Raw genomic sequence first — 13,532 nt, 5'->3', positions numbered from 1 at the left:
TGGTCATAGGAACATATACTTTGACATGCAGAAAATGATAGCAATAAACTTGATACGATCATATGCTACGTTTATAGTTTGGGTCTTGTCCATCACATCATTCTCCTAATGATGTGATCCCGTTATCAAATGACAACTCATGTCTATGGCTAGGAAATCATAGCCATCTTTGATCAATGAGCTAGTCTAGTAGAGGCTCACTAGGGACATATTGTTGTCTATGTATCCACACATGTATCTAAGTTTCCGACCAATACAATTCTAGCATGGATAATTATCATGAACAGGGAAATATGATGACAACTAATTTATTATTGCCTCTAGGGCATATTTCCAATAGTTGCGACCAGTCGATGGAGAAGCTGCGACCGGCCGGTGAGAGGCTCCAACCCAATAGGCGACTGCCAGCAAGCACGAGCAGCCAAGGGCGAGAGCGGGTAGCTCGAGCGGGCGGCGATCGTGGAGTCTTCCATGTGTGTGAGTGATTTTTTTTGTGTTCTATCCTTCTCATGCGCGTGTGATGATTTTTCTGCATGTATTGACCAGAGGAAGAGGATGATTCCTGGGAGAGGGCAGATAAAACGACCGTGGGAGGACAAATCGAATGGCTCTTGAAGCTACCAATCTTTATCCTAGCCAGTCGATCGACTCCTAGCATTCCTATGGGGCATCGTGCTTGATCGCTTTCATTATTTTCCCTTCTAGAATAAACCACATATGGTGTATTATTTAATAATATACATTGAAGAAGAGAGGCTAAGGAGCAGTTACAATGCCCAAAGTAGGGAAAATTTAACAACGCCCAGTACAAGCCAATCCACCCCATGAAAGAACTACTTAGAAACATAGTTTTTTTAGCACCTCACCCTTCTCTCCCTCTTCCCCTCTCTTCAACTGCCCACTCTTTTCAGGGTCATCCAAGGTTGCCCGCCCGATCAAATGCCTCATCCGACGACATTGGACCGGCGATGGGTATGAAGAGGTGCTCAGGTCCTTGTGCATATTAGGGTAGCATTAGTCCAGGTTAGTCTCGACTTTATGTTGTGGTTTGGCGATATGCCATCGGGATTCAAGCCTCTGGAGCTTGCGAGCAGTGCCCGGTGGTGGTTCTTGTAGTCTTCTTCCTTGCCCCTAGGGTGGAGGGAAGCGGAGGGCGCTAGATTTGGCAATATCCCGCTTAATAGGCTCCTGGGCTATCAAGTTGACGGCAGAGAGAGAGAGATACATGTGCCGAATCCAATCGCTCTTTGCCTCATTGCTACTTTGTTGTACCGAATCGGTGTGACTCACACTGGCATGTCCGGTTGTTATGCTACACGAAGAGGTTCTCTGGCTTCCCTTGTTTTAGCAGGTAGATTGAGAGGTGAGGTGATGATCCAGAGGTGAGGTGGTGATGATGCTCTACCATGTACTTTCATCCAGCATAGTGCGAGGGGCTCATTCATTATCACAGAGGTTCCACACTTGCTAGATGCACAAGATAGAATCTCGAGGCAAAATGAACAAAAAAATCAATTACTCTAGACGGTTCTTTTAGATGATATCCATGTGTGACAGGGTTTCATTTGGGGCAGTTTCCTTTTTTGGCAAAGTCTTAGCGCCTAGGCTATATGTCGCCCGTACCAATTCCTAATAAGAATTGCCTACAGGAGGCACAAGTGGGCCAACCCATTTTAGCGCGGATGCTCGCTGCACGTGAAGGTTCATTTCATTCCGCCTCGTAGCGGTCGCTATAGGGTTCTCTCGCTCTGTTTATTTTCTTTTTTTTTCTGTTCTTTTAGTTTCTTCCCTGGTTTTCTTGGGCCTTTTTTCTTCTCTTTTACTTTGCTTTTATTTGTTTTCTCATTGGGCTTTTGTTTTTTCTTTCTTTCTTTGCTATATTTTGGTTTTCTTTACTTTTCCTTTGTTTCTTTCTTGGTTTCTACCGGTTATTTTTTTTTTCAACACATGTCTACTTTTTCTCACTACACAATATACAATTTTAGCACACACTTGATTTTTTTGTTGATACACGTTTGACATTTTTAAAATACATGATTTACATTTATAAAATACATGTTTTGAACACTTTTTCAAATACATGGTAACAATTTCCAAATACACATTGTCCATTTTGCAATAGAAATAAATGATTTTTTAAAACTACGTGAAACATGTTTTTACATTATCTGAATACTTCTAAAACGTTCACAAATAATGAACCCACATTTTTTAACTAGGTGAATATTTTTACATTGTATAAACATTTTTCAAAAAGTCAGAATTTTTTCTGCAATGCGATGTCACATACTTTTTTTGAACGGTGTGATTTTTTGGACTTATGAATATATATTTTTACATTGTAAAAACATTTTTTTTAAATGTCACAAACATATTTTTCAACGTGTGAATTTTTTTGTAATGTATATACTTTTTTAATGGCATCAACATTTTTAAAAAGTTGAGTGGATATTTTTTAACAATGCATATGTTTTTTAAGCAATACATAGACAATTTACATACAACTATTAATTTTTAGGATATTTTTAAATATAAACAAATGTTTTTAGGAAAATAAAAAGTAAAATAAAATCACATCGCCATTTAGGATATATTTTTTGTAATTAAATGAACGATTGAATGGAAGCGAACGAACAAGCTACATTTCTTGGGCCGAGCCATTTATCACAACGCCAGAGGCGAGTTAGATTTACAAGTCACGGTTCACATAGCCGCGTCGAAGTCTTCAAAATCATCCTTGCAAAGATCAGCCCCACCTTCTCAGGCGCCGATGTTTTTTCGGGTTTTTTCATAGATTCTTTATTCAAAACATTTTCATCATTGTATTTCTCGTGCGAGATCTTCAAACTAAACCCCATATTAATAGGTTGCATAGATCTTTTTTCTAAAAAAACAAAACCAGAAAAAAGAAACTGGGAACAAAAAGCCCCCAAAAATCGGTAAAAAAGATAACCGAAGAAACCGACAACCAAAAATAATGAAAGAAAAAGACGGAGCCCGGAAGCACGGTTGGGTGTTTTCACTTTTAGTTTTCTTTTTTGAGAAGCACATATTTTTTTCTCTATGCGTCTCGCGAAAGCAAATCTATGCTTTCACAAGAAGCAAAAATGTGCTTCTCGTGAAAGCATAGATTTTTTTTCCTTTTTGAGAAGCACAATTGTGCTTCTAACGGAAGCAAATATGTGCTTCTACATAAAGAAAATCTGTACGTCTCGTGGAAGCACATATTTTTTTCCCTTTTCGATAAGCACAACTGTGCAAATCTGTGCTTCTACAAGAAGTACGTGAAAGGACATATTTTTTCCTTTTTCGAGAAGCACATCTCGTGGAAGCAAGTATGTGCTTCCTGAAGCACAGACTTGCTTTCGCGAGAAGCACAAAAGCAAAATTGTGCTTCTCGTGAAAGCAAATCTAATTTTTTTCCAGAAGCACAACTATGGTTCATAAAAATAATGCTTCATATCGTAGGGAAAACTAGGCAAAGACCAAAAAGCCAAAAAAAACTCATCTAAAACTCAAAAAGGTGCATGAAAAATAAAAAATGTAAAATAGGAAGGCCGTCGTCTATTGGCGATGTAGCAATGCCGAGAAAATGACCATGCAGGAGCCCCGCAAGGGATGACCTTTGGGCAATCCCTAAACGGTGCCTTAAGCGCCAGTTCCTTCATTGCATGCAAACGGGCGCACACCCCCGCGCCGCAGTTGCGGGTAGTATGTTTTAAACCCACGACCACCTCGAGATGAGCTAGCTACGGTAGCCAATCGACCACACACAACTACGTGACTAAGTACAACCTTTTCGTTTGGTATCTTCTTCTTCTTTTTCTTAATTTTTATTTTCTTTTATTCTTTTCATTTTTCATTTTAAATTTTAAATTTTGCTATTTCTCAAAATTGATGAGCATTTTTTACAAATTCCATGAACTCTTTTTCAAGATGAGCAGTTTTGCAAATTCGATGGATTTTTCTTGAAAATTGATGAACTTTTTTTTAATTTGATGAACTATTTTTCATTTTTATGAATCTTTTTTCAAATTTGTCAGACTTCTTTGAAAATCAATGAACTTTTTGAAAAATTGATGAACTTCTTTCCAAATTCGATGAACTTTTTTCAAAGTCGGTGAACTTTTTTGCAAATTTAATGAACTTTTTTCAAAGTCGGTGAACCTTTTTTTTAAGTTCAATGACTTTTTTCTTCAAATTCATGATTTTTTTTAATTTTTTTATTTTTTCTGAAAATTCGTGGATATATTCAGTTCACTATTTTTTTTGCTATTTTTTTTTGTTTTCCCTTTTTTTCTTCAAAAAGTCAATGGATGGTCAATCTGGATCGAGGGCTCGCCTTATATATGGGCCGGCCCAGCAAGGAGGCACAGTGTGCGCCCGTTCTCCAAGTGACGCTGAAGGCGACACTTAGGAGAGCAACTAGTTAACGAACGCTCCTTCGGAAGCCTCGTAACGATCAGCGCCACTTGACGCGCTCTCAGCCATTCGCCACGTGTCGCGTTCTGGATGCTCCCTCCGGATTTTGTTTTTTTATTTTTCCGCGTGCATTTTCTGCTTTTTAAACGGTTTTTTCCGGGTTTTTTCGACGTTTTGGTTTTCCCTCGGTCTTACTTAGCTTTTCGATCAAAAAAATCGGGAAATTTTTTTGTCTAAAAACGCGTTTTCTTTCTTTTCGCGAAAGTCACGGTTTTTCTTCCGCAAGAGGCACGGTTGTGCTTTCACGAGAGTCACGGCCGTGCCTTTCAAAAACAAAAAAACGCGCTTTCTGTTTTTTTTTCTTTCGCGAGAGTCATGGTTTTGCTTCCGCGAGAGGCACGGTTGTGCTTTCGCGAGAGTCACGGCCGTGCCTCTCGGAAAGGAAAAAACAAAACGTGTTTTCTGTTTTTTTTTCTTTCGCGAGTCACGGTTATGCTTCCGCGAGAGGCATGGTTGTGCTTTCGCGAGAGTCACGGCCGTGCCTCTCGGTAAGGGAAAAAAATACACATTTTCTGTTTTTTTTTCTTTCGCGAGAGTCACGGTTTTGGTTTCGCGAGAGACACGGTTGTTCTTTCGCGAGAGTCACGACCGTGCCTCTCGGAAACGGAAAAAAACGCGTTTTCCTTTTCTTTTTCTTCCGCGAGAGTCACGATTTTGCTTTTACGAGAGCCACGGTTGTGTTTTGCGAGAGGCACGGGCGTGCCTCTTTTGGAAAGGAAAAAAACTGTGTTCCCGGTTCGGGTTTTTCGCTCGGTTTTTCTCGTCCGGTTTTTTTGTGAAAAAAAAGTTCGTCAAAATTTTTCAACATGGGGTCTAGTTTTAAAGTTCTCGACGCGAGGAATCCAATGATGAAAACGGTTCGAGATTTAAAAGCACGGTTTAAAAGATAAAATGTTTTGAATAAACAAATCTAAGAAAAAAAAGAAAACTTCTAGGTTGCAACAAGTGGCGCGCTGCATGTGCGTCACTTGTCACGACCTGAAAAAGTGAAGTGTTCTTTGCAACGAGTACTCCTTATTAGTGATTCGGCCGCTTAGGAGCTCCCTAACCTTTGGCTAGTTGCTTGAGATTACCGTATCTATTTTTTGGCCTTGTATGATCGCATTATTTTTCGGGAGTCCCTGGTCAGCGCTTCAGGCGTCAGGGAAGCTCCCTGGCGCCCACGCGCTTGTCAGTTGGGCCGGCCTGTTGGCGCTCTGCATCGCTCGCTCGCTCGTTCGAGCCGCTCTGCCGGGTCACGAGGTACTGTAGCATCTTGAGGTACTGTAGCGGTGAAGCACTTAGGGCTGCTGGTGCACAATTTCGAAAAAAAAGTTCATGAATTTGAAAAAACAATTCACAAATTCAAAAATAGTTCATGAATTTGAAAAAAGCATAAAAATTTGAAAAAAACGTGGGCTTGGAAAATAGTTCGTCCAATTTGAAAAAAGTTCATCGAATTTTAACAAAAAGTTCATCGAATTCAAAAAAGTTCATCGGTATTGAAAAAAGTTCATCAAACTTGGGAAAAAAGTTCATCGAATTTGAAAATAGTTCACCGAATTCAAAAAAAAGTTCATCGATTCTGAGAAAAGTTCATCGAATTTGAAAAAGAAGTTCATCAATTTTGAAAAAGTTCATCAATTTTGAAAAAAGTTCATCGAATTTGGAAAAAAGTTCATTGAATTAAATGTTCAACGGTTTTTTAAACTCATAAATTTTCGAAAGAAATCATTGAATTTGATGAAAGTTCATGATATTTGAAAAAAAGGTCGTGAACATAGAATCACGAATTTGAACCCAGTTCTTGCATTGAAGAAAAAAAAGAACAAAAGGAATAAGAACCGCGACCAGGGAAAGAATAAAAGAAGGAAACATGTACTTGTACAAAAGTGAGTTTGTGTCCTAGTGGTTAGTGCTCTGCGGTCTCCACGAAGAGAGCTCTTGAGTTCGAACCCTGCCGCCGCGCTAACCTTTTTTGCTTTGGGTTTCAACAAAAAAGAGGGAAAACGGGCCGGCCCAATTACAAGCGCCTGCAGGCGCCAGTTGGCGAACCGGCGCATAAGCGCCAAATAGGATTTCCCTTTTTTTTCTGCTTCTTGCAAATCAAAGTGGGCCGTAACTCTTAACTTAACTTCAAAAAGCAACCATGGGCCTAAGGCCTCGACCACGTTACCCACACACAATGGCCGGTCAGTGGGTGGCTCACAGAGTGACAGTGCTCTATTTCTCCAAATGCTGTCATTATCTGTCCAGGTGGCATAGCAGCTACTGGAACGCTGCATGGTGACAGGTGGCACACTAGGTAGTGGTGCACTGCATGCGTCTCCCTGGGGACCTCGAGCCTCCTGATTCATGTGAGTGTGTGCAGGGGAGCCTATATATCAGGCCATGCTTGATCACACAAGGATGTACCTACCCATCCTTGCAGCTCAAAACCACCACCAGTAGACTGTGCCCATGGCGACCTTCTCCAACGAGGAGCTTCTGCAGGCGCACGCCGAGCTCTGGGACCTCACCTTCGGCTACCTCAAATCCATGGCGCTCGAGTGCGCCATCAAGCTCGGTCTCCCGAACGCCATCCACCGATGCGGCGGCGCCGCCACGCTGCCGGACTTGCTCGACGCCGTTTCTGTCCCGGAGAGCAAGAAGGCGCACCTGCCTCGCCTCATGAGGTTTCTCGCCGCGTTCGGTATCTTTACTGTCAGTGCACCTGCTGCAGGTGAGTGCGCGGATGGGGAGAAGGCGAGCGTCTACGGCCTCACGCCGGTGTCCCGCCTGCTGGCGGACGACGCCGGCGCCAACGGGTCGTGCGGGAGCCTCTCGCCGTTCGTGCTCTCCCAGACCACCAAGTACCACGTGAAAGCGGCCATGCACCTGCCAGAGTGGTTCATGAGCGACGACGGCGCGGCGGCGGTGGCGATGCCGTTCAGGATGGCGCACGGCACAGACCTGTGGGGCGTCATGGAGCGTGACCCGAAGATGAACCAGGTCTTCAACGCGGGCATGGGGTCAGACACCCAGCTCGCGATGGACTTCGTCATCAGCAACTACGGCGACGTGTTCGAGGGGGTGACCTCGCTGGTCGACGTCGGCGGCGGGCCCGGCTCCGCGGCGAGGGCCATCGCGAGGGCCTTCCCGCACGTCAAGTGCTCCGTGCTCGACCTCCCCAACGTGGTCAATTCCATCCCGTCCGACGGCGTGGTCGAGTACATCTCAGGTGACATGATGAGCTCCATTCCGACGACCGATGCTGTGTTCCTCAAGGTATAACATATAGTTGCCACGAATACATAACTTCTTTAATTGTTTTATTATGCTAATTAATTCAAATGTTCATGTTGCAGTACATCATGCATGACTGGAACGACGAGGACTGCGTGAAGATCTTGATGCAGTGCAAGAAGGCGATCCCCGAATCGGGCGGGAAAGTGATAATCATAGACATAGTGGTCGGATCTCCTTTGAAAGCCATGCTGGAAGCCCAAGTCTCGTTTGATCTGCTGATGATGGTGATCACGGCAGGAAAGGAGCGTGACGAGCACGAGTGGCGCAAGATTTTCATGGACGCGGGATTCAGCCACCACAAGACAAGGCCTGTTTTGGGGTTTATGGCCATCACTGAGCTGTATGCTTAGCCATGCTGTGCATGCGTGGTTACAGCAGATATCTGCTGTAACGTGTGTGTAAGCGTTGGCCCTGTGATGTTCACCCCAAAGTATTTTTCTGCAGCAACGATTTGTTCCTATGCCTTTAAAGGCGCCCACATTTGTATTATTTGTTGCTCGGGTATATGGACTTAATAAAATTAGCATTTTGAGCTGTTTCTTGGCTCTATATTAAAGGTTTTTGGATCGGGTTTTGCTCGATGCTGATCGTCTCGTGTACACACTGCACAGACGTGGATATACAATCCTGTATATGATTGTGCTTGGCGTGGTGGTAACTTCTTTGCGGTGATAGTTTTGATGATCATGTTTGATTCTTTGCTGGCTAATTTCAGAGCACAAACAAGTAGGGATGCATCAGTGCATCCTAGTACTGAAAAAGAACAAGTAGAAGGAGATGACACAATTAAATGATTTCTTGGACACAGGGAATGTGAGGCAAGAAACTACTCTACGCTTCAGAGTAAACACGGCTGTCATATAATACACTGAAGATTCAGAGTAAACCAGCATCCATGAGAACGCAGTAAAGAAAACAGCTTACATCAGCACCGGAAATTCAGGCGTACATAAACAAACACTAACGGCAATTTATCTGAATCATGCACTGAAAATTCAGTTCACAGCATCACTCTCTGTCCTATATGCTGAAACTCAGACCAACCAATAGGATATACGTCAAGGATAATTTCCAGTGAGCATCAGGTCCTATCCGGAGTCTGCCTAGCGTGCACATGAAATACTTACAAGGTCAGTGTCAGCCCTAGTTCCGTTGTAGCACAACAAACATAGAGATAGCAATGCCTGTTACAGAACACACACGGACACAGCACGGCCATACCGCATAGTTGTTGTTTCTATTGGCAACAAAAGGCAGTGTTGCCACATAGTTCAAACATAAAAGTAGGTTCTACTCAGAAAGGTGGTTCTCGATATATCTAGCTACCCATGTCATTTTGTTGGACATGCTAAGTTTGTTGAATGCTCTACCAATTGCAGCATTCTCAACTAGATGAGCATAGTAATGGGTAAGATGCGCCTCTTCAAATCCAGGGAGATTCATCAGGTTACCCCAAAGATCGTCAGGGACATCTGTATCTACGCATTCAGATTTCTCTATAGCTTTGGCAAGGTTATCAAGGCTGGTCATCAAATGCATCAACTCGTCATCATTGTTTACCTTGGCCCTTTTCGATGCTTTACTGCTAGAGGAATCGCCATTCTTCCCCCAGTCGGGAATAGGAAAAGGCAGTGTAAACTCTTCAACACTGGCAGCAAAAGTGTCATTTCCTCCAGTAACAATTTCATTCCCGGCCACATCTACAGCAAGAAGCTCATCCACACTCTTAGCGTATACATCAGGAGCCACACTATCACTGAAGATTGTGGCCATCTCGTGATAGTAAGTTGGAGTGTTCAAGAAGTCAGCATCATTGCGGTGATAGTTTTGATGGTCTTCCCACATTTTGTCAGCAAGGGCTTGTCTGAACTCAACCATGTGTCTATCGTCATGGGTATGCTCTATCTGAGAACTAGGGGGTTTAGGTTTCCAATTAATCTCCGGTATAATGAAACAATCAGTGCCTTGGGAAAGAACCCAGTTGTGGAGGATGACGCAAGCTATCACAACATCCACTTGGGTAGCGGAGGGAAAGAATGGATTTGCATCATCTAGAACTTTAAATCTTCGCTTGAGTGATGCGAATGCACGTTCTATAGGTACTCGTAGAGATGAGTGTCTAAGATTGAACAATTCCCTTGCATCTCGCACATGATTGTTCCCCCACACAGTAAAGTGATATTGTATGCTGTGGAAAGGTGGCAAAAATCCAGGTTTGGCTCCATATCCGGCTTCCACTAGGTAGAATTTACCTACATGTTAGGAATATATATCAGCGGCGGAGGTAGTATTGTGTAATAAGTAGTATTAACTCTATGTGGATATATCATGATAGAACAAATTTATTACCTTGAGGAACACATGGGCCATTCTCGCACTCTATCGCATCCACTAAAACAGCATCGTCATGTGCAGATCCCTCCCAACGAGCCAGCACATGTGTGAAACGAAGGTCAAAATCAATTGCTGCCATCACATTTTGGCTTGCAACTAACTTCTTACCACGGAAGGCAGTCTCCACGTTCTTACAGGAAGAAGCCTGTACCTGTGTACAATCAATGACTCCAATACAATCCTACATGATCAGAACCGCCCAAAAAAATTAGTAAGTAAACAGTTTCTACGCTAAAAAAATATAGCTGTGCATGGTCATACCTTGAAGTATGGGTCCCATCTTGGGTCGCCAGCAATTCTGGTTGGGGTCTCCAATGATGGTGGACTAATAAACTCATCCCTTAGATGAACTATAGCATGGAGGACTAGTCCAAAATAGCGACTAACTGGTTCACCTGACCTATTAAAAATAGCACTTACAACCCTATTCCGAAGGTTGTGTCCTACTGTGATCAAGAACATGGCGACTTGCTCCTCAATACATATATGAACAGTGTCACGGAGCAAAGAGCGTTCCCTCAAAACTTGGCACAACCCGAAAAAAGAAGCCCTCGTAAGCCTCAGCGTTGTCTGACAAGTTATATCATCCTTGTAAATCTGATTATTTAGAAAGGCAATCCTTTTCTTGTCCCTTGCCTCGATTGGCCCATAGGAAATACTCTCTTTCTTTCTCTGTAGTCTGGGCCGGACATACAACATGACCATACACGAAGACACGGATGCAGCGGCCTTTATAAGCATCAACCTTCTTTTCCTGAACCTCTCCTTGTCCATCTACAGTGCATTTTGGAAAATGCAGAAAACATGCTATGAATTGCAAAGAACAGTAAAAATGCAGAAGAATGTAAATGCTGACAGTAACTTAAGCTTTGCCGTCTACAATCCATACAGGAGAGGTCGGCTTCAGGTTTGAAAGAACAGGAGGTGTATGCTTACAACAAAAATAGACTAGCAGCACTTGACAGTTCATGGTTCAGTGCACAAATGTTGTGGACAATAATATGAAGGTATGCATACACATTATCCTCACAGTCACAAATCCAAGTCATTATCCATCAATGTAGGAACAGTCACAAATCCCAGTCATTATCCCTCAATGTAGGAATCGAAGAATTTGGATTCCATACCTCGGGTTGGAGCAGCTGGCGCGAACTCTAGGCGAGGGAGAGTGGATTCGGAGGAGAAGCAAGGCGCAGACGCCAGCCCCTGGTCGCCGGTCGCCTGCGGCCTGCGGGTGTGGGGGGAGGTTAGGGGCGCCGGCCTCCCTGGTCGTGCGGGAGAAGGATGGGCGCACGCTAATGGGGGAGAGGAGAGGAGGGGAGGGGAGGGTTAGAGGGGGGAGCAACCGGTGGCGGCAGAGCACCTCGCCGATGGCTGCCGTCCGCTGGTCTCCGGTCGCTGAGGGCTCGAGGCTGGTGCGTGCGGGCGTCTGGGGGGCGGTCAGGGGTGACCGGGTGAGGGAACTGATTAGTTCCGGTTCGATCGGTTCGATGGTGTTGGCCCGAGTCGCATGGTGGTCCTGCGTATCTCGGCCTTGAGCAACCAGCTAGTGGTGAAAATGAAATAGCTACCGGCGAAAAGGAGCGGAATGAATATTGCTCCGTATCTTAGGACGTGTTTGGTTGTCCGTATTAGGCCCAGCCTGGTCCGAGCGGGAAGAAAGCGGCCTGTATGGTTGCCTGATTTCACTGTGCGGCCCGCATCGCACGGAACTTAAAGCACCTGCAGGCCAGACCCAGGGGAAACGCAGGATTCGGCAGTAGCTCGCGAGCCTGGCTCGGGCGAGGCAGGGGAGGGTGATGCGCTTCTCCCCTCGTGCGAGCAGGGGAGATGGCGCGAGCTCGCCCGCGTCGTCGAAAAATCGGCGGAAGAATTTCGGCTCACCTCCCGCCACTCCACCCCCTATTTAGCCCCTCCATCACCGCCCCAACTCTCGCCATCAGTCTTCCTTCGTTCGCACCTTCCCGCCATCAGTCTTCCTTCGTTCGCACCTTCCCGCCATCAGTCTTCCTTCGTTCGCACCTTCCCGACGAGCAGGTAAGCGGCGCATCTTCATCGGCCGGCGGTCCACGACGCCGGAGCTCCTTCACCGGCCGGCGTTCATCTTTCACCACCGCCCCCTCGTCCTCAAGCTGCAGCCATGGCCTCTGTGAGTTCAATCCCCCCTTCTCTCTGTTCCTTCTAGCTAGATCTGAGCTGCAGCTAGGGTTTGATCTAGATGCATGGTTGATTAGTGGTCTGATCAGTGAGCTCATATGGTTGGTTGCTATGCTGCGGTTGCAATTTGTGGTAGGGCTAGATGTTCAAGCATGTGGTAGGCTAGATTAGTAGTAGAGTTTGAAGTTGAGCCTTGTGCTTGTGTTGAATCAAGCTTAGATATGTGACTTGTAGCTATTGGTGGTCTATTTGTAGCATGTTTGTTGTAGATGTATGTTTCTGCTCATAGATTGTCTGGTATGCTTAGTATGATAGTGATGAAGCATGTGATTGCTATGATAGTGATGAACCATGTACATGTATGCTCCTGCTTTCATGGATTGCCCGGTATGTAGTGTGCTATGCTCACTGTCAATGCGTGCTACGATTGTAGGACATGACCACGCAGAGGCAAGATCTTAGTAAGGCCATTGTCGTGTCCGACAGCCAGTTTGCTCCATCGTTTTTCAAGGACTCGCGGACTATCTCCGAGATGGCACATGATTCAGAGGTGTTCGAGTCTGACTCCCTCTATGTGCCAGTAGTGCTTGTTGAGCCAACTCCCGCTGCTGCTGCTGCCGCTGCAATCAAGCTAGCAGCAGCAAAGGCAAAGAAGGATGGTAGGTCGAACAACATGAAGTGGCAGCCGTTGATGACCCACAAGTGTAGGGGATCAATCGTAGTCCTTTCGATAAGTAAGAGTGTCGAACCTAACGAGGAGTAGAAGAAAATGATAAGTGGTTTTCAGTAAGGTTTTTTCTGCAAGCACTGAAATTGTAGGTGATAGATAGTTTTGTGATAAGATAAATAGTAACGAGTAACAAGTAAATAAAATAAATAAGTGCAGCAAGGTGGCCCAATCCTTTATGTAGCAAAGGATAAGCCTGGACAATTTCTAATAATGAGAAAGGAGCTCCCGAGGACACATGGGAATTATCGTCAATCTAGTTTTCATCACATTCATATGATTCGCGTTCGGTACTTTGATAATTTGATATGTGGGTGGACCGGTACTTGGGTACTGCCCTTACTTGGACAAGCATCCCACTTATGATTAACCCCTATTGCAAGCGTCCGCAACTACAAAAGAAGTATTAAGGTAAACCTAACCACAACATTAAACATATGGATCCATATCAGCCCCTAACGAAGCAACACATAAACTAGGGTTTAACCTTCTGTCACTCTAGCAA

The 13,532-nt window shown here is 44.5% G+C and overlaps 2 protein-coding genes across 4 annotated transcripts; one reads left to right on the top strand and one right to left on the bottom strand.

The window, feature by feature from the left end:
* The first annotated feature begins 6,833 nt into the window (after window positions 1–6,833).
* LOC123065113 (flavonoid O-methyltransferase-like protein Os11g0303600) lies at window positions 6,834–8,214 on the top strand. The gene is made up of 2 exons (XM_044488472.1): window positions 6,834–7,728; window positions 7,809–8,214. Exons 1-2 carry the CDS (start codon window positions 6,922–6,924, stop codon window positions 8,097–8,099), a joined length of 1,098 nt encoding a protein of 365 aa, XP_044344407.1. The 5' UTR covers window positions 6,834–6,921; the 3' UTR covers window positions 8,100–8,214.
* A 687-nt stretch (window positions 8,215–8,901) lies between these two features.
* LOC123069160 (uncharacterized) lies at window positions 8,902–11,612 on the bottom strand. 3 transcript variants are annotated; one of them, XM_044491939.1, is made up of 5 exons: window positions 11,490–11,607; window positions 11,271–11,371; window positions 10,405–10,917; window positions 10,099–10,324; window positions 8,902–10,001 (listed from the first exon to the last, which is right to left on the bottom strand). In XM_044491939.1, the coding sequence occupies exons 3-5, from the start codon at window positions 10,915–10,917 to the stop codon at window positions 9,040–9,042; spliced, it is 1,701 nt and encodes a 566-aa protein (XP_044347874.1). In that variant the 5' UTR covers window positions 11,271–11,371; window positions 11,490–11,607; the 3' UTR covers window positions 8,902–9,039. The 3 variants fall into 3 exon arrangements, with proteins under 3 accessions (XP_044347874.1, XP_044347875.1, XP_044347873.1); XM_044491940.1 differs by having other exon boundaries at window positions 10,099–10,294; window positions 11,271–11,612; XM_044491938.1 differs by having other exon boundaries at window positions 11,271–11,608.
* Between the last annotated feature and the right edge of the window lie 1,920 nt (window positions 11,613–13,532).

Source organism: Triticum aestivum, chromosome 3B, assembly GCF_018294505.1.
Source record: "Triticum aestivum cultivar Chinese Spring chromosome 3B, IWGSC CS RefSeq v2.1, whole genome shotgun sequence".
NCBI classification, from domain to species: domain Eukaryota; kingdom Viridiplantae; phylum Streptophyta; class Magnoliopsida; order Poales; family Poaceae; genus Triticum; species Triticum aestivum.
Note: the sequence above shows the minus strand (reverse complement) of the source record. Positions and strands in the feature narration are given on the sequence as shown.